The sequence below is a fragment of the Nyctereutes procyonoides genome, unplaced genomic scaffold, assembly GCF_905146905.1.
Source record: "Nyctereutes procyonoides isolate TBG_1078 unplaced genomic scaffold, NYPRO_anot_genome, whole genome shotgun sequence".
Classification (NCBI taxonomy): Eukaryota; Metazoa; Chordata; class Mammalia; order Carnivora; family Canidae; genus Nyctereutes; species Nyctereutes procyonoides.
In genome coordinates this window covers 60539708-60558109 of record NW_026575121.1, presented here as the reverse complement: position 1 = coordinate 60558109, position 18402 = coordinate 60539708, and the positions used below count along the sequence as shown (strand labels likewise).

Below are 18402 nucleotides of genomic sequence, written 5' to 3'. Positions count from 1 at the left end.
GGAGGCCCATTGGGTTCTCTTGTTCCTTGGCCTGACCCTCACTCAGTCAGAATGTTCTAGGCTCGCAGCTCTCATGAAGCGCCTGCACCTCCACAGTGTGGACGCTCCCTGGGGAATGTGAAGGAGGGAAGGACCCTGCTGCTTTGGGCAGCATTAGGAGGATGAGCAGCTCCAGCCGGAGCTGCTCTGTGTGATGGGTGCACCTGCTGTGCTGGGGCTGGGCCCTCAGAGTCTCCCTGATGGCGCAGGGGTCCAGATCGCATTTCCACCCTCGAGCTGGGGCAGGGTGTACTCACCGGCACCTTCATCTTAAGGTCATCTCTATTGAATTTGAAAGCGAGGTCAGAGAGAGCCCGTTGGAAAAACCCTGTCGGACGCAGGACAAGGACGAGCTGCAGGTTTGCTGGAAAGGATGCCTGTAAGAGGACAGGAGGGCCGTGGGCAGACATGCCATGGACAGACGTGCTACTGGTCACGGGTCCTCACCCACCTGCCACTGACTATGTGCTGCAGACTGTGAGGACGTCCCTCTGGGACAGATGTGGTCACTGACCCTGGTTCTGTTAGTGATCACTCCCCTCTTAAAAGAAAAGGGAAACATCACGGTGCTGGTGCTGGTGCAAGCATGCCACATGGGTTTCCAGCATATTACACTTGTTAGAAGCTGAGCTGCGTCCCCACAGACTCATACGTAAAGTTCCAACCCCTCAGGACATGACATTTGCAGACAAAGTCTGCACAGAAATGACCAAGTTTATGTGAGGCCATTGGTGGGGACTGGAGCCAACATGCCAGGTCCTCATGGAGACATTTGGATACGTAGGGAGATGCCATGTGTAGACAGGGGCATGTCCACCAGCCAAGGAACGCCAGGGACTGCCAGAAGCCCCCAGAAGCTGCGTGCAGGGACAGCATCTCCCTCGCGGCCCCAGAACCAGCCTGCCAGCACCTATGCCTTGGACCCCCAGCTCCAGACTGTGAGGTAGGGATGGTCGTTTCCAGCCCCATCTGGGGACCAATGCAGGACAGCCCCAGGGAGCAGACACTGGTCAAATAAACACAAAGCCCCATGGACACACACAAGCATTCTTCAAACAGGGACAAGTGAGTGAGCTCACATGCCAGTGCACATGCCTATAGACACAGTTACACGAGTATAGTTGACCTCCGGCTCTGCGTATGAGGCGTGGACCTCAGGCAAGACACTGGCCTGCCCTTGCCTCTGTTTCCCCATGTGTAAAGCAGGGACAAGAAAGAGGCTTCCCCACGCACTCTCTTGATGCACAGCCACGCACAGCACTTGCACAAAGCCTCAGCAATGAGGCATGGCAGGTATTTAGTGAAAGCTTGTCCTGGGTACCAGGTCACTTCCAGATGCTGATTCCCAGGAAGACCCCATTACCCTACAAAGACATTCTGAAGGAACGGAGGTTGGTTTCTGGATGACCGGGTCACACGCAGTAAAACGGGATCTACAGCAAAGATAGGCAGGGCCTGGGCTGACAGAGCCGCAGGGCAGGCCAGGGTGCCAGCCTGTCCACGGTGCTCTCCGCAGCTCATAGATCCACGAGTTTCAGCTGCTCCCCTGTCCACCGAGATGGACGCCCAGGCTGCTGCCCCTGGGAGCACTGTCACACCCACCCTGCCCTGCGCAGGACTGGTGGACATGACCCCCAGGGCGAGGTGCTGGCAAGGGAGCTGCCCTGGTGGGGAGGGAGCCTGGCCTGTGCCCCCTGACCAGCCCCGTCCCAGCAGACATCCTCAGGAGCCTAGGTCTCCAGGAACCGTGGCTCTGGCTGCTTCACTTCCCAGGAAGCAGTCAATGCCTGGGTGCTGCCACTAAGCAGGTGATGCCCCCAGACAGCCCACCCGACACAGCCCTCGGGCCCTGGGGTCCCATCGAGAAGCTGGTGCCACAGGAGCAGGGACCCGGTGACAGCTCCCCCCCTGGCCCACAGCCTCAGGGCCACCCGGGTGAGACCCTGGCCTCACCCCAAGCCCCCAAGGCTGGACCTGCACTGAGCAACTCCAGGGGCCTCTCATCTCCACGTGAGAGCAAGTCCCTGGAACAGGAGAAAAGTGGGGAGAACAGCCTTGAATGAGGTCTGGACCTATGGGCATCAGGCTGACCCAGGTGGGTGTCTCACCAGTGCCAGGGACCAGTCAGTGTTGGGCCCACACCCAGGGCCCTCCTGCCTGCCCCTTCCTCCTGGGCCCACAGCATGTGCACTCCCCCTCCATATCCTGACCCCGGGCCCCCCAGTCCTTCTTCACCAACTGAGCTCCCCACCCCACCCCTGCCAACCTCGGCCCTGAGTCTGTTCTCCACAGAAGAGCCACTGTGACCCTTGCAAGGTATTAGTGGTGTCAGGACACCTCCTACACAAAACTTCCAGAGACTCCCCCACCCGCCCCCCTGCAAACGAGCCAGAGTCCAGAGCCCAGCCTGCAGTGGCCTCCTGACCTCAGCCCTATCCTGCCCAGCGCCTGCCTGGGCCCTCACGCAGGTGGCTCCCATCCCTGTGTCTCTGCTGCATGTGCACCTGACCCAAGGCTGCCGATGACTGATGATCGTCCTGGCGGGGCCACCTCCCGCCCCCACTCGTGGGCCACAGCGCATGCCTCACCTTCCCTTGGGGATTCTCTTCCTCTCCCGGCCACCTGCAGAGCCTGCCGCACCTGCATATGTTCTTGCCCTGCCTCATTGGGAGTTTGAAGCCACCACCCGCCTACTGGTGACTCTGGGCTGTGTCTCTGGCCCTGTACCCCGAGATCCCATTGGAGGATCCCCTGCCTGCAGCCACCTTCATCCCCAGAGCCCCCAGGAAGATGCTCACACCTGGCCATCCATGGCCTCTGGGTGGGAGGAGGCTCACGCCCTCCCCAGGGTCCCCGACACGTCTGCACAGCCCTGTAACCCCAGGGGATGGGCACCAGCTAAATGTCCAAGGCCGCAGGGGCAGCAGGGCTCTGACCAGTAGTGACCAGGGGCCACAGTCTCCCCATTCAGCTGCATTCGCCACTGGCAGCTGGGCCTGGGCACCCGAAGGGGTGTGACTGGGGCAGCCCCCCAGGCAGGGCGCCCATCCCCACTCCCGCCAGAGGCGCCCATGCAGTTTGGCTCCTTTGAGTGGAAAGGAAAGAATGCAGAGGAAGAGCTGAAGGTCAGAAGCCCCGCGGACAGGTTCTGGGTCACCTGTCACCGAGGGGCCTGCATGGACCTGTCACCAGCATCTTGTGAAGCTGGCCACCTCTATTTAAGGAAAGTTCCTTAGGAAAGTCTCTCTCCAGAGGCGACAGTGAGTCATTGGTTCTAAATTTCATTACTGTTTTTATCACCCTCATGTGCCCCTCATGGCAGGTGTGTGGGGAGGACGAGAGTTTGGACTTAGGAGAAGATGCTGAGCCCTGTTCTCCAAAAATGCCACTGAGATGAAGTCTATGGCAGCGGGGCTGCCAGCGGCTGGAGGTGGGAGACACTTCCTGCCTGGCCTTCTCTCCACTCCAGTCTTTCCTAGCCTTTACCTTCCTGCATCTTCCAAAAGTGTCATTTCACAAACAGGTAAGTGGAAGGAGGATTTGGGATGAGGGCTACAAATCTCCTCGGCGACCCCAGAGGGGCTGGAACAGGTTCCATGTCCAGTGATCTGGTTTACCCTGCGCCATGGGAGTGCGCACAATGCAAAGGCCACAGAAATGTCATCTCGAGATGGGGAGTGACGTGGTTTCTGGACAAACATCCCAGAGGACCGTGTGTGTCCAAACATACAACCAACACTGCCGGACATGCTGGAGCCTCCGGAACCCAGGGCCTGGGGACCGCTGTTTGAAAACTGTCCCCAGGTTCTCAGAGTCACCTGTTTCCAGCCTGGCATCACACAGGTAACCAGAAGATGGAGCAGCTCAGTCTGGCTGATGATGGCCAAAAATCCAGCACACACTGTGCACTAAGTACCCCAGGGTGTGACTGTGCAGGAGGGCGTGACTCTGCAGGTCGGCGGTAAGCACAGGCCTCCCGCAGCCCTGGCCATGAGGCCCAGATGCAGGGGCTCAGGACGCGGCCTCTAACAACCCCCTCAGTAGGTGTCAGGGACCGTTACAAACACCAGGAAGAAACAGACTTCAGGCAGCCCGGGTGGCTCAGCGGTTTAGCGCTGCCTTCAGTCCAGGGCGTGATCCTGGAGTCCTGGGATTGAGTCCCACGTCAGGCTCCCTGCATGGAGCCTGTTTCTCCCTCTGCCTGTGTCTCTGTCTCTTTCTCTGTGTGTCTCTCATTAATAAATAAATAAAATCTTAAAAATAAAGAATAAATAAATAAAAATCTTAAAAAAAAAAGGAAGAAACAGACACTTCAATGAACAATCCACAGGAAGGGTGTGACTTGCAGGAAGGCCTCGCATGATACAGAGTACTCTCAGTGGTGCGCTGTGGGATGCCCACCTTCCCTTCTGGAACACTCTGTGTGGACTGGCACCCCCACCCGCTGGCGTGCCGGGACCTACCAACTGGTGTGCAGGGCTGACAACCTCCAGCCACCTTGCCCCATGTGAGCGACCTGGTCCCTTCTCCCTGAAGCATGGTGACCACAACATAGGGCGAGTGTACGCACAGCCCTGTCCCCTCTGGCTACTGCCTGCTCAGCATGCCATGTCCACTTCCTCTAAACTGCCTAAGTACTTGGGCACTAAGCAAACTGGTTCTGAGAAGGCTGGCCATGCCTTGGTCAGGGCTGGACCTCCCAAGTGGCTGCTGTGCACAACCCACCCTGCTCCCAACTCCTGGGTGAGGCTGGAGCAGGACATGTCACCGCCTGCTAACCGTCTCTCACCCCCTGCACCCCCAGGCCTCCTGCCTCTGCTCATACCCCAAGGGGTTTGCTCATCATCCTCTCTCTGCTAGACAACTCCCCCTCCCCCTCTGACACTCATCCAGCATCACCTCCATGGGGAAGCCCTCCTGGTGCTCACACTGCTCCAGTCCTCACCTCCATCAGCGCTCAGCACTTCATGCTCAGACTCTAGTAAGTAGCACAGAGTAGGAACGCACGAGTTGTTTGATGCAATGTTATTTTGCCACGTGTGCAATACTAACTGGATGACCTAAAGACACTGCACCCCTGGACACTTGGTGTTATACATTTTCTGCACACACAGTGGCACTGGCCTTACAGGTGAAAACCACATTCTTACCGCACACAGACTCACAGCGCCTTCCACTGGGCCCTTGCTCAGCAGCAGGTCTGGGACACTCTGAGCTCAAATCAGGCTGGCTCACAGTAGACACACGCACTACCACAAACCCTCAACGGCTCACATGCACATGCACGTGCACACATATGCACAGCTGGGTTAAGCTGGAACACAGAGCCCTAGAATGGTACACTTAGGTATTTTCCAGAAGATGCCTTCATCTGCGTCCTCGGCACTGTGTCTCCATGTTTGCAGCTTTGTCCACCTGCTGTGACCAGGACGGTGACAGGCGGGCACGCCCATCATCCCCAACACCCTCAGAGCTGGCTCAGGATACCAGGCACACCTGATTCTAGGGGCTCTGGACTTTGGCTCCGTGTTTTTCTGTTCCAAGCCAAGCGGAAGGCATCCGAACAGAAAGCAGAGCACTTCAAAACAAGGAAGTCTCTGCTTCTGAGCTGGCACACCAGGCGGCTACACACAGCACCCTCCCCCTGCTATGGCCTGTCACGTAAGCACCGCAGCTCGCTCGGACGGCCATGCACGTCTGGAGAGACGCAGAACTGGCACACCACCTGCAGTGTATTGCTGCCCAGGTCCTGGGGGGGGGGCGGGAGGTGTGCACAGGGAGTACCTGTGCAGGAGTGGAAACCCTTTAGAGGGTGCTGGTCTGCTGAAGCTAGGTGGTAGCTTCCCCAAAGCCCCTCCAGCTGAAGCTGGAAGTTTGGCTTCACAGCCCTGGGTGACCGTGTCAGCGGGTCAGCTCTCTCCCCACCTTGCCCTCCTGCACGGGGACAAGCCTGCCAGCTCTGTCTCCCATCTCCCATACCCACCACAGAGCTGTGGCGTCCGCCGCACCCCACAGCCGGCTCCCAGTTGGCACATGCACACAACGACAGGGCCTGGCTTGCGGCCTCCTGGCCTCCCTGCAGGACTGTCTGGCGTTGCCTCCGTATCCCTGCATGCTGGCCAGCTCTGATCACACCCCGATCCCAGTGTCTGTCAGCTGTCTGCACCCCACCTGGCTGGACGCTTCCTGCTTATACCCCACTTATATCTCCAACGCCCCAATCCCAGGACAGCACAGCACGTACCAGACTCTTAAACATGCTAAAGGCATGCACAGATTTTAGAGCATTCATGTAATCAGTATATTCATATAATACAAAGAATTGGAGTTAAAGAGAATTTTTGACAAGTATGCTGAAAAAATATTAACTTCCGGGGTTTCCAAACCAGTCGTGGGGAACCTCAAGGCTTATAGGAAAAAAGAGATTTTAAAAACTTCTATTTTTATTGTGTACAAATTTGTGTAAATATTAAATCTCAAACACCAACTTTTCAGTTATGATTTTCACAAAACAAAATTTTAAGGGTGAGCCAGCATGCTTTAGAAATCCACCTGGTTATAACATCGGTGACAAAGGAAACTGGGATTGCCCCTGGCAGGCGGAGAGCGCTGCATCCCTGGCGCCTGCAGGTCTGCTCTGGGCCACTCGGCTCAGCCACAGGCTGCACTCACTCGCAGGCTACCTCAGTTCTTAAAAATAATTTACCTGTTTCTTGAAGAACTATCTTGTATTTGGGGACTCTCCTGTTTCTAACCAGGAGCAGCTGATGGCCTTGAGAGACATTCACAGTGAACCTATTTTGCCCAGGGCTGGGGCTGGGTGCCTGCCATAAGCTTGACCCAACTTCGAGGAACCCATGGTGAGTAAGCAGGAGTGGCTGTGCCTCCCAGAGCAGGAGGTGGGAGGGGGGAGGGGGGACGCTGCAAGGAGCAGAGGCCATCTGCAGGGCTGGGGCAGGGGCCCTCCTGGGGGAGGCATGTGTGCAGAGAGGAGACACCTGTGACCCTTACGGCAAAGGGTCTGATGCCTGTGCCCACCACATCATGATGCGCCTGAGCATGAGTTAGATCAAGCTAGAGACGTAGAAGACCTGGAGAGATTATTTAAATTTGAAGAATGTTGTTACTATAACACTATTACCTTCTTAAACAGCGACATACTTGACTGGGAAGTCTTGGTATTCAACCCAGGACTCACTTCCTGATTTTATTTTATTTTTTTAAATTTTTATTTATTTATGATAGAGAGAGAGAGAGAGAGAGAGAGAGAGGCAGAGACACAGGCAGAGGGAGAAGCAGGCTCCATGCACCGGGAGCCCGACGTGGGTTTCGATCCCGGGTCTCCAGGATCGCGCCCTGGGCCAAAGGCAGGCGCCAAACCGCTGCGCCACCCAGGGATTCCTCACTTCCTGATTTTAAATGGTTGTCTTAAGTCTACCGTGCATGTGACCATGTGGTTCTTACAATTTAATTCTTGATTTAGCTTGCCATGTGACGTCACATGCATGTTTATTTTAAAATTTGAAGTAGTGAAATGGACACACTGGCTATTAACTGCTGATGAAATATCAAATGTACTGTGGGGACAAGGGACAGAACATGTGTGTGGGGGCGGGGACGAGGGAAGGACACGTGTGGGTGTGGGGACAAGGGACAGGACATGTGTGGGGGGGCAGGAACGAGGGATAGGACATATTTGTGGGGGTGGGGATGAGGGACAGGCTGCAGGGACTGGATGCTGCAGGGACATTTTTTCAGAAGGACAAGGTGGAACCACAGGGACAGGTTTGCACCCAAACGATGCAGTTGTAAGAAAAGAGCAGACGCCAAGCCTTTAATTGTTAGGAGGATAACGAGGCCACGTAGGGAAGGGAATAGTCTTTCCATTCCACCCGGAACCACAGCCCAATGGCCTCTCAGAGGTCAGGAACCAAAGATAGTTTGCACACACGACCCAGAAGAAGAGGTTTTGAGGATTTTACTCTGTCGAGGGTTCGGTTTTTAAGAAATGCTTGGGAGCAGCAGAGCTGTCCCAGCCAGGGACCAGCCATGCCTGCTCCGGTCCCCCTCCTGCCATGAGTCTCTGGCTGCCGTGAGGGAGCATGGGTGAAGTGCTGCACAGGGAGCTTATGGGCAGGGTAGAGGCTGCTTACTTGACTTCCCTCTTGAATCATTGCTGCAGGATAAAAACAGCCCCAGCAGGAAGCATAGGGCAGCCACCCTCTGCGCGGGTAAGGGGCCTCAGGGGTCCCTGGAGCCCGCAGGAGGCAAGGAAGGCCGAGGCCTCTGGGTTAGTTGGAAAACTAGAGGGTCAGCAGCCCTTCTGGAAAGGAGAGGGTCAATTAGACAAAGCTGTTCAACGCAATTTCAAACTTGTAGCCTGAAGACACTCTGCTTGACACGGGAGCTCGTGCCTCATGTCAGAAGGACCACATACCCCTTCTCAGCATTGCTCATACTCAGCAGTCAGAGACGACCCAGTCGGGGGAACTGTTGTTAAATCTTAATAAGGCCTCTAAGAGCGAACGCATCTGAGAACAGAACACTCGCACATGCGCGCTTGCACACACACACACACACACACACACACACACTCACACATGCACATGCACACACATGCCCATGCACGCACAGACGCACATGCTCCAGCGACTTCAGCAGCCCAGGGAGGCGTGGGCTCCCTCGCGGCCCCTGGCCCTACCTTGGCCCCTGAGGCCAGTGCACCATGCAGCCTTGGTCCTCAGAACACGAGCTGCCAGCAGGACAGACCCACTGCTGTCTCCTGGCACAGGGGACGAGCAGAGGCAGGCGTCACAGAGCCCGGGCACCCACACTTACTGCTATTCGCAGGATGGATGCCTTCACGGAGGTCCATTTGTCCTGCCTTCGGTCTATGACCAGGATGAATCCAATGCCAGCATCTTGTAAGCTGAAACGAGGAGAGAGATCTGCAGTTAGCGTGTGCAGCAGGATCCCAGGCTTTCGTGGGAGCTCTGAGAAAACCTTACGCTCGAACGATGCCTCCTATAATCCTTGGGCCGCTTCTGCACTGCATGGTAAAACCCATGCCAAGGAAGCGTCCGAGCAGACTGCAGCATTTCTGTGAGTCCGGGCAATTTCCAGAACTTGTTCTTATCTAAAGATCCTGCATGCTGCGGAGACCCCCAGCCCCACGCCGGCCATCTCACCGTGCAGAGACCCAGGAGACCCCCTCCCGGAGCTCAGGCACCTTCATTCCACCCTAAGAGCCGACCACTTGCCCTTCTGGGTTGACCAGCTGGCTAAGTCCTCCAAAACAAGTTTATGACCCACACGTCACATGAGTCCTGGCATCTGAGGTCCCTATGTGTGTCCATGTTATAAAATCGCTCTTGATGGTATTGCTACACTTTCGGGAGGAAATTCCCAAGGTGTCCACAGGCTCACAGGCCTCTGCTGGAAACGGGAGGCCAGAAATGGCTGCTCGCCTCAGCAGCATGCTGTGCTAAAGATACCGCTGAGCTGAGCGCTGTGTAATGACAAGCCGTGCTGCCTCAGCCGGGGGAGCCTGAGTCACAGTGGAGAACGGGCTCCCCGCCCTCGGACAGCTCCACGTCCAAGCCAATCGTGCAGCGCCAGCAGCTGCGCCGCCAGCCAGTCCCTGTGGAGGGAAGCAGGGCACGCCCAAGGTGCTGACTCGAATTGCTAATTTCCAAGTCTGAGCAAATGTGAGGAAGGTACTTCTGGGTTTAAGTAAAAATCAGAATGACACGGGGCACAGGCAATGGTCCGGTCTGGGCATGCTCCGCTGGCTGTACGTAACACAGCTGGGGCTGTCCATGTGTCCTCACTCAGGTTTAATGGGGCTGACAGTGGTGCACAGAGCAGGGTGCTGCTGGCTCTGCGTGCTCGCCCACACCTGACGATGAGGGGCTCCACCTGTCCATGGTAATCTGGTTCTGTAAGGTAAACACGCTAATGGGGGTCCGCTTTCATCCAGAGTAGCCTTCCTGCTGGGCGACCAGAGCCCCCTCGTGCACACACAGCAAGAAGCCATGATCAATGGCATTTCACAGCTGTGGGGGGGCACCCCACCCAAAACTGTCATTGGAGCTGCTTTAGCTCTTTTTTTTAGGAAAGTCAGTTTGTCACTTGAGCTCCTGTCCTCTGCCAGATGTGGGAGTCCAGGGAGCCCCAGCCGCTGCGGGCACACACTCCCTCCAGGGGGACCCACGCAGGTCTTGGCCTAAGTGGAGTCAGCCCTTAGCCAATGTGGGGCAGCCCTAGTTCTGTCCCAGGGGCTCAGCTGGGGCTATGGCAGGGATGGGAGGAAACAGCATCTCAGGCGGTTGTGTGAGCTCTGTCCACAGCAGGTGGACACAGGGGCTGAGACCTCCCAACCAGCCAGCACACACCCTCCTTGGAGGGGTCCACGCATCCTGGGAAGCCCTGAGCTGTGACTCACCTGGGCTCTCACCCTTCCCACAGTGGAAGGGAACGGAGAGCCCAGAGACACTCGTTTTCATTGTGCATGCCACCAGACCACCAGAATCCACCCCATTCTCTAGGAGGGGCGCTGCCATGGGGGCTGGCAACGGGAGCGCACTCTGGGGTGACTCCTTGAGGCACCATGGGTCAGCTCAATTTCCTTTCCTCCAAAAACAGGTGCCAAAATAGCGTTCCCCTCTTGGGGCTGTTGGGAGGGTCAATGGTCACTTCTGTAAACCCATCAGTGTGTAGAGACAGGATTCTCACTGTTGCTCTCTTCTTCTCATTTCAGAGAGCAAGGCCTGACTCTGTGTCTCACTTTCTCCCTGGGATGGAGCTTTGATACTGGTGGGGACTCTCCATTGTCCGCAATGGGTGATGGGTAGGTTCCCTTTGCTATCCCACATTGGATCTTGGAACGCCACACCTGGTTGGAGCTTCCAAACCCGGGACGTTCTCTCCTGCAGCCCAAACACACCCGTTCCCACCATGCTGGGCCCCGTGCTGGGCCCAATGCCCTCAACCGGTATTCGTGTTCATGCAAATGCCCGGCTGGGGGGCAGTGCACGCCATGGGCAGGGCCGGGGGAACCGTCCAGGCCAGGGCGGGCCCAGGGCCTCAGTCCCACTCCCCGTGTCCCTTCCATACTGTCACAGTTGTAATCGGAAGACCAGCATCACAAACAGGCATTGATCAGAATATAGCAGAGAAACCCAAGTTACCAACAGCTCAAATTTAAAAAAGTAAATAAATGAAATATAAGGGGAAGAGGTGCCCAGGTGGCTCTGTAGGTTGAGTGTCCAACTCTTGGTCTCAGGTCTTGATCTCAGGCTCCTGAGTTCTAGCCCCACAATAGGCTGCATGCTGAGCCTGCTTAAATTGTATGTTCACACAAAGCAATTGGACATTAACTTGAGTTCATCTTGCTGCTCCTCAGCACATGCCCAGTCATTGGGCTCCTCCCCCAGGCAAGGCTGGGACCTTCTTTCTAGGAGGGGAATTTCCTGTGCCTTTGGGCTGCCAAGGGCAGATGTACTTCTTTTAATCCTCACCATGGTCCCATGATGTAGGGACCACCATCTCTCCAGCTCAGAGTCCTGGAATGGAGGCTCAGAGAGGCTGAGTTGCTTGTCCAAAGTCACACAGATGAGCACAGCCGGGGAGAACCTCCAAACCGCCTCCCGGGCTAGGTCCACACTGTGCCCTAGAGCAGCCCTGTCCCACCCCTCCCAACCCTGGGCAGGAGCCCTGGTCCTTGGGGGTCCCTGCACCACTCCTGGCTGTTGGAGGACATGCTGAGGGAGACCAGACCCCAGGAGCAGACAGCAAGGCTGTCTACATGCAGGGACCCATCCTGGGGCCCAGGAGACGTTCCCTGCATACCTGTGTCACCTGCCACCCCACCTGGATGCTGGCCCACAGGAGCACAGACTTACGCAGCAGAGTGACCTCAGGACATGGACACCTTCCTAGCCTCCCTGGTGCCCACACAACTGGTGCCACAGAGTAAGGCCCTGCACTCTGTGCTGTCCAGCAGCTGGGGCCAGCAGCACAAGGGTCCCCAGCTACACCCCCAGCTCATGGAGAAGGGTCCTAGCTGTACCCACCGAGGGAAAGGACTCAGAGTGGATCCTGCTTCTGGCCCCCACCCATGGGTCTTTGACCTTACTCAGCCTGAGGACAGGGCAGCTCATGCTCGCATCTCTGAGGAGCCCCCCCCCCCCCAGGGAGCCCGGCACTCCAGGCCTCGGGCTGGTGGCGATGAAGGTGGTGGCAGTGGGAGGCGCAGGGCGCATGATTCAGAAGCTGGCAGCCACACAGAAGCACCCATAGTACACACGGCCCAGCAGACACACAGACATCTGCCTCCAGCCCCGAAATCCGCTGGCTTGGAGGGGCTGCCCTGGCCAGCTGCCCAGCAGCTGAGTGAGGCTGAATAGCTCACTTTCGGCCCCAACCATCACAAGAGGCACAGAGCTCACGGAAACTCTGCTTCTGGGATTCAGCCACTCATTGGTGCCTTCTCTGACACCTGGGTGGCCTTGGTGGCCAGGCACACAGCCCTGTCGCGTGGGCGCAGCCTCTGCATCACAGGGCAGGACAGGGAGCAGCCTGAGAACCGTTTGGAGGCAAGGGCTGGGCAGTCCCCGGACGTCAGGTCTGCTGTCAGCTGCATCCCATCTGTCTGGTTCCTGGCCAAGCTGCATCGAGTTCCACAGACCCCAGACCCGACAGGGAGGTGGGGGACTCACCTGTTTACACTTGCTCAATCGCTTGCTAGTCAGAGAGCGGGTGGGGGGGGTGGAGTTGCAAAGAAAAGTCAGGATTACAGGGCCGATAAAGCCTGGGCAGGGAGTGGCTGTGCCAGGGATAGCAGAGGGATGGAGGAACAGGCATTCTGCATCTCAAACTGCAGCATGCACACCGGGCTCCCAGAGCTGCTGAAAGTGCAAATTCAGGCTCAGGATGCTTTGGTGGGGACACGAGCCCCCCACTGCTGCTGTTGGTGCAGGGCCACCCTTGTGAGGCTGGTCCTGCACACAAGCCCTGAGGGCTTTCTGTGACCCGAGATGCCACCTGTGACTGAGCCTCTGTCCCAGAAGAGCCCAGAGGAGGTCAGACATAGTGGAAAGGGGGGTGTTGGACTTCAGGCCTGAACGGCCTGCAGGCAACTGAGACTAAGGAGGGGGTTGTGGGCACGTGAGAATCAGCTGACCCCAACTCACAACGAGGTGATGCTGTGGTGGAGCGGAGTGGGGGGGGCAGGGATGCAGTGGGGGGCAGGTGGGGGATGGGGATATGGGGCACAGGGGGTGTAGGGCAGGAAGGCATGGGATGCTGGGGGGTACAGGGGGGCATGGGGGAGGGGGTGTGGGGGCGGGGAGCTCAGGGGATGTGGGGAATGCAGAGGGGTGTGAATTGTGGGCAGGGCAGCCTGCAGGGTGGTGGCCATCATGTTGGCGGGAGGGGGTGGAGGTGAGCACTCAGGTAGACAATGACGGGGTGCACCCTGGTGACATCTGAGAGAGACGCACCACAGGGTGCTGCCTCTGCAGGTCCTAGACACTGGGGGGATGCAGCTTCCCAGAAGCAGAAGGGCCAGGCAGGGTCCCGGGCAGCACCCCCCTCCCCACCCTGCACCCCTTCCACCCCACACCCTGTCCACCTCCTCTGGAGGCCTCCACAGGGCTGCAGGGCTCTCGGGAGACACCTCCTGGAGGGCAGCTTCCCCAGCAGCTTGTGCCCCACACTGGCCCTGTGTGTGGTTTGGGGCATGCAGGGTGCCAGTCCAAGAACCCCCAGGAGCCCGTTGCAGGGACTAAGAATGCATTTTGACCATGCCCTCTTGTGGCCACAGGTGGGTGCTGCTCTTGACCTGGGTGCCCAGGGTGCCCCCCCCCCCCCGGGGGAATGTGTGGACTTGCCCACCTAAGGGCTGTACTGCTTCAGGGAGCCCACCCCTTCTCTCTTCCCCCACCCCTCCCCCTTCCCTCCCTCCTGGATGGGGTGTTTGGGAATCCTGCCTGCTGGTGGAGGTCTCAGAAGGGGGTCCCATCCTGTAAAAGCTAGGAGGACAGCTGGTCCTAAGACAGTCCAGCTTGGGGCAAATCCTTTAATGCTGGGCCCCGCCTTCCCTGAGCTCCTTCTAGACTTTCCCAGCACAGGAGTAGCGCAGCCACACCGGCTCCCTGAGGCCCAGCCCCATGGGCAGAGCCCCCACCATCGCCCCAGCCTGAGTGTCCCACCAGGGGGCCTGACCTAGTTGTTTTAAGTTAGCAAATGCGCAGGGCAGTGGGTTTTCCATCCCTGAGGGACAACAGGCTTCTCCGGAGAAAGACAATACGATAATGATGGTCACTGACAAACCACAGGCTTAGTTCTCTGTCTTTCTTTTAAATCGGGGCTTAGTGACCCCACCACTTGGATGAGTGGGGACAGGATCACAAGACCCCTCATAGGACAGACAGGAGGGGGGCCTTGCCGGGCTCCATAGCTGAGCTGGGGTACCCTGGAAAGGACTGATCCCCTGAGGTTATCCTGAGCCACCTCTGTCCTTGCCTGCACTGGGGAGAGCACTGAGTCACATGACATCTCTGGTGGCTGCTACCAGCCCTTTGCTCCTTTGCTCCTGAGCCTCCTGGAAGCTGACAGCACCTGAGGGTCTGGTCTGAGAGCCTCGTCCATGACACTGATCACACCCCCCACAGATGCATCCTGCTGTCTCCCGCCATGCCTGCTCCCCATGCCACCCCAACCACAGGGGCCCTGGGTTTACCCCTGCCCAGCACTAAAAGGGGACCACTGTTCCCCTTCCTGATTCCCACAGCCCACAGAGGGCAGAGTCCCTGCACTCCTGGGCACTTGAGTCCTGAGCTCAGGAGCCACATGTCTGCTGACCTGCACCCGTCCCTTGCCTGCCAGGGTCCTTGCCCCAGGCCCCTGCCTGCACTCATGCACCATCCATCGCCCTCCGCCAGCCCCACGGCTTTCAGGCTTCTTTCCTCCAGCAGCAAAACTGTCCCCCTAATCATGGTCACAAATCCCTTTAAAGACATCAAACTTTGTTACTATTGCCACCGAAAGATGGAATATACAGACGGACAACGGCCAGGTGTATCTAAAAACAGACCTCTGGCCCAGGACCTGCAGCAACCAGCCCAGAAAACCCGTAGTGTGGGCCGCGGCACAGACAGCTGGGCAGCCATCCAGAAGTCACCCTGCAGGAAGGTGACTGCTGTCTCAGGAGAATACCCTGGAGGCCAGACACTCCCCTCCCCGGGGCCACCTGCCCCTGACGGCTAGGATGTGTCTAGTAACTGCGCTTCCCCAAGCTTTGTCCTGCTTCCAACCTGGGACCCACCAGAGAAAGCCCATGTGCTTCCCTCACCCATCCCACGGGACTTGCTCTAGTTAGCTGCCCCCGTGTCCCAGCCAGTGCCTGTGTCATATCCCCCACCCCCAAGCTGACCCTGGCCAGTGCTTATGTCAGGGTTCCCCACCAAGGGCTTATCCCAGTCAGGTCCCACCTGTGTCAGGTCCCCCCCAGAGCCATCCCTGGCCAGTGCCTATGTCAGATTCCCCCAGAGCTGACCCTAGTCAGCACCTGTGTCAGGTCCCCCCCAGAGCCATCCCTGACCAGTGCCTGTGTCAGGGACCCCCCAAGAGCTGCAGGGAGCTCTGAATGAACAGTCTCTGCTGCTGATCTCATGTGGTGTTCTCCATGTGTGTCCATCCCCCTACTGCAGAATAGATGTACGAGTCACTGTTCATCCCTGCCTCCAATGTGGGGCTGCTGTCATCTAGGGCCCCGGGATCAGTGTGCCCATGGGTGAGCACTGGGCCATGCAGCACCCTGTGCCTGGTGGAGCCATGGCCTCCTCACCTTGGAGCGGAGAGCTCTTGAGGCCCTGGAGAGTCACGCCTGGCACCCGTGAGTCTCCCAGGGGTGTGGCAGCTGCTCCCCAGGGCATGGCCTGGGCCTCAGGGTGGACGCGGCCCAAGGGCCCCAGGCTGCTAAGTCGTCCACATCTCGGAGCAATGTTTTCTGCAGTTCAAGCACCTATAGGTCACAATGAGTCAGGAGGCCTCCTAGTCGATTGCGTGGAAACAGAGAAGGTGAAGAGTTTGAGGAGGGAGAGCAGCCAGGCCGGGCGTTTCCTGACACCCACAGCTACTGCTGGCTTGGAGCTCACGGCCTGCAGCTGGAGGTGGGAAGGGACCACGGCCATACTGGACATCTTGCCAGTGTCAGGGTCAGGGTGATGGGGAGCATTCAGAGCCACCCGGAGGAGGCCGGCTCAGCCTGGTGCGAGGACCATAGGAGACAAGGTGGGGCTGGGCGGGGGTGTGGGGGGGGTGGGGGCTGCAGGATAGTCAGCTGCGGCCACGCATCCCAGACCACTCTTGGCCTGTGGTGGGACAGCTGTCAGGCGGGAGACCTCCCTCCGTGCAGGACCACGGGGTCCCTGAGAGCTGGGCCCGCCAGGGGTCAGGCAGGTGGCTGGGGCGGGTGGAGATGAGGGGGGCAATGGGTAGAGCAGCGGGAGCCTGGCCTCAGACAGGAGCCACCCCTGCCGGGCCCCACGGACCTTGGCATGGTCTCTCTCTCTCTCTCTCTCCCCCCCCTCCCCTCCCCCCTCACCCCACGGTCTGACACTGGTCTCTGGACGTCAGCCGATGTCAAAGAGACCTTGTCTTCCTCTGTAAGGAAAGGTCATGGGTGCGTTTCTCTGCCCGTGTGCCCAGCTTGGAGCACCCAGCACGTGGATGATCCCTGAGCTCTCTCCATCCTGAGCTTCCTGGCTGTTTCTTCTCTCTTCTCAGGATTCAAAACCTTGCCCTGCTACGATAGTGTTTCTGTGCCATGTTTACCTAATCCTGGTCAGTGTTTCATCCCAGAAAGCAAAACGGTGAAAAAAACTCCAAGCGCCTTTTGAAAACTGTCCTGCACCCAACAGTCACGCATCTGTCCTGAGTCCCATGGTTTCCCACCAGGGCTGCCATTGCTCGGGCATGCACACGGTGAGCCGAAGGTGCGTGGGTGCCGGCCAAGCGACCCTTTACCACAAAGCAGTGACCTCACCTCTCCTTCCTTCACAACCAAAAGAGCAGGAATTTCTGTGAAAAACCTGAAATCCTGGCATCTTCATGTTCTTTATATTCCAGGTTTCCCCCCACATCAATATGTGACAAAATGAACTCAGAAAACTGAACCTATGATATCCAGGTGAATCACTGTGAATGTACCTGGGATTCGTGAGATGGCTGGCCATGGGGCAGGAGCATGCACGGATCACTGGGAGCTCACCCACCCTGGCCCACGCAAGCTTGCGCAGCACATGATAAAACTGAGCATCTTCTCGATTTTTCAAAGGCTGATTTCTAATCTGGCTTTGGACTACTGACCTGTGCACTTAGATGTGGTTATGACAGTAATTAGTATGTTATGAATAAAAAAGATCCTAACAATCACATCAATCCCTTAAATACATTAAAAAAAAAAAAGACGTGTACTGTCAGCCATTTCTTTATGATCATGGAATGAACTGCTCCCCAGGGACATACAGGCACCACCCTCAGAAGTCAGGGCCGTGCAGAGAACCTTCTAGAATCTCCTCATGACCTGCTTCAGGCTCTGCTGTAGCACTGGGGCACAGGGGTCCAAGAAGTGGCCCCCTTCTCCTGTCCTAACCCTGCTAATCAGGCTCCTTCCTCCTGTGTCTGCCTCTGGCATCTCTTCTCCACCTGTGCTGAAGCCTGAGTATCACCATCCCACCTGCAGCCCCGTGAGGCAGACGTGCTTGGTGCACTGACAGAGGCAAAGGAAGGGCTTCCCAGCCCCTGGCTGCACCTTGGCGTGGCTCCCTCACAGCAAACATCCTTGTTTCCTGTGGTCTCTGCTCTTGGGCAGGGAGTCAGGGCACTAATCTCTTGTGCTCTTCTTCATAAATGAGGGTGCGGTGGCTGCTGACCCAATTCTCACATGGTGGATGGAACCTGGGCCACGTCTGAGCTGCCCAGCATGGCCACACGTGAACTGAAATATGGGGAGACCCTCCAACTCCTGAACTTCCCCATTTACTTAGTTTTAATTTTTAAGTTTAAATGGCCACACGTGGCTAGTGGCTATCACAGTGATGATGGTGATGGAGAACGGAAGCAAAGAAGAGGACTGCAGGGGATAGGCAGCCTCTGGCCCCTGCCAGGAGGACAGAGAAACGGGCCGCATGTGCAGGAGGCCAGCATGGTGGGCAGTGGTCGCTGAGCTCCCAGAGCTTCTGACCACGTGGGATGACGGGCAGGCTGAGCCAAGTCGTGGACAGCCAACGCCCTTTCCTTGCTAATCACACAGCTGGGGGTGGGGAGGACTTTCAGGCCACAGCATCTGAGAGCCAT

At 57.4% G+C, this 18402-nt stretch overlaps 1 protein-coding gene across 10 annotated transcripts in view; it reads right to left on the bottom strand.

The window, feature by feature from the left end:
• The window catches only part of MCF2L (MCF.2 cell line derived transforming sequence like), a 130419-nt gene that overhangs the window by 25346 nt on the left and 86671 nt on the right, over positions 1-18402 (bottom strand). For 9 of the 10 annotated variants that reach the window (XM_055335892.1, XM_055335895.1, XM_055335897.1 and 6 more), the window contains exons 4-5: positions 8878-8968; positions 297-416 (exon numbers count right to left, since the gene is read on the bottom strand). In XM_055335892.1, coding sequence (XP_055191867.1) covers positions 297-416; positions 8878-8968 — 211 coding nt within the window. Of the gene's footprint in view, positions 1-296; positions 417-8877; positions 8969-9227; positions 9325-18402 lie in introns of those variants that run through there. The other variant, XM_055335900.1, reaches the window with a different exon arrangement.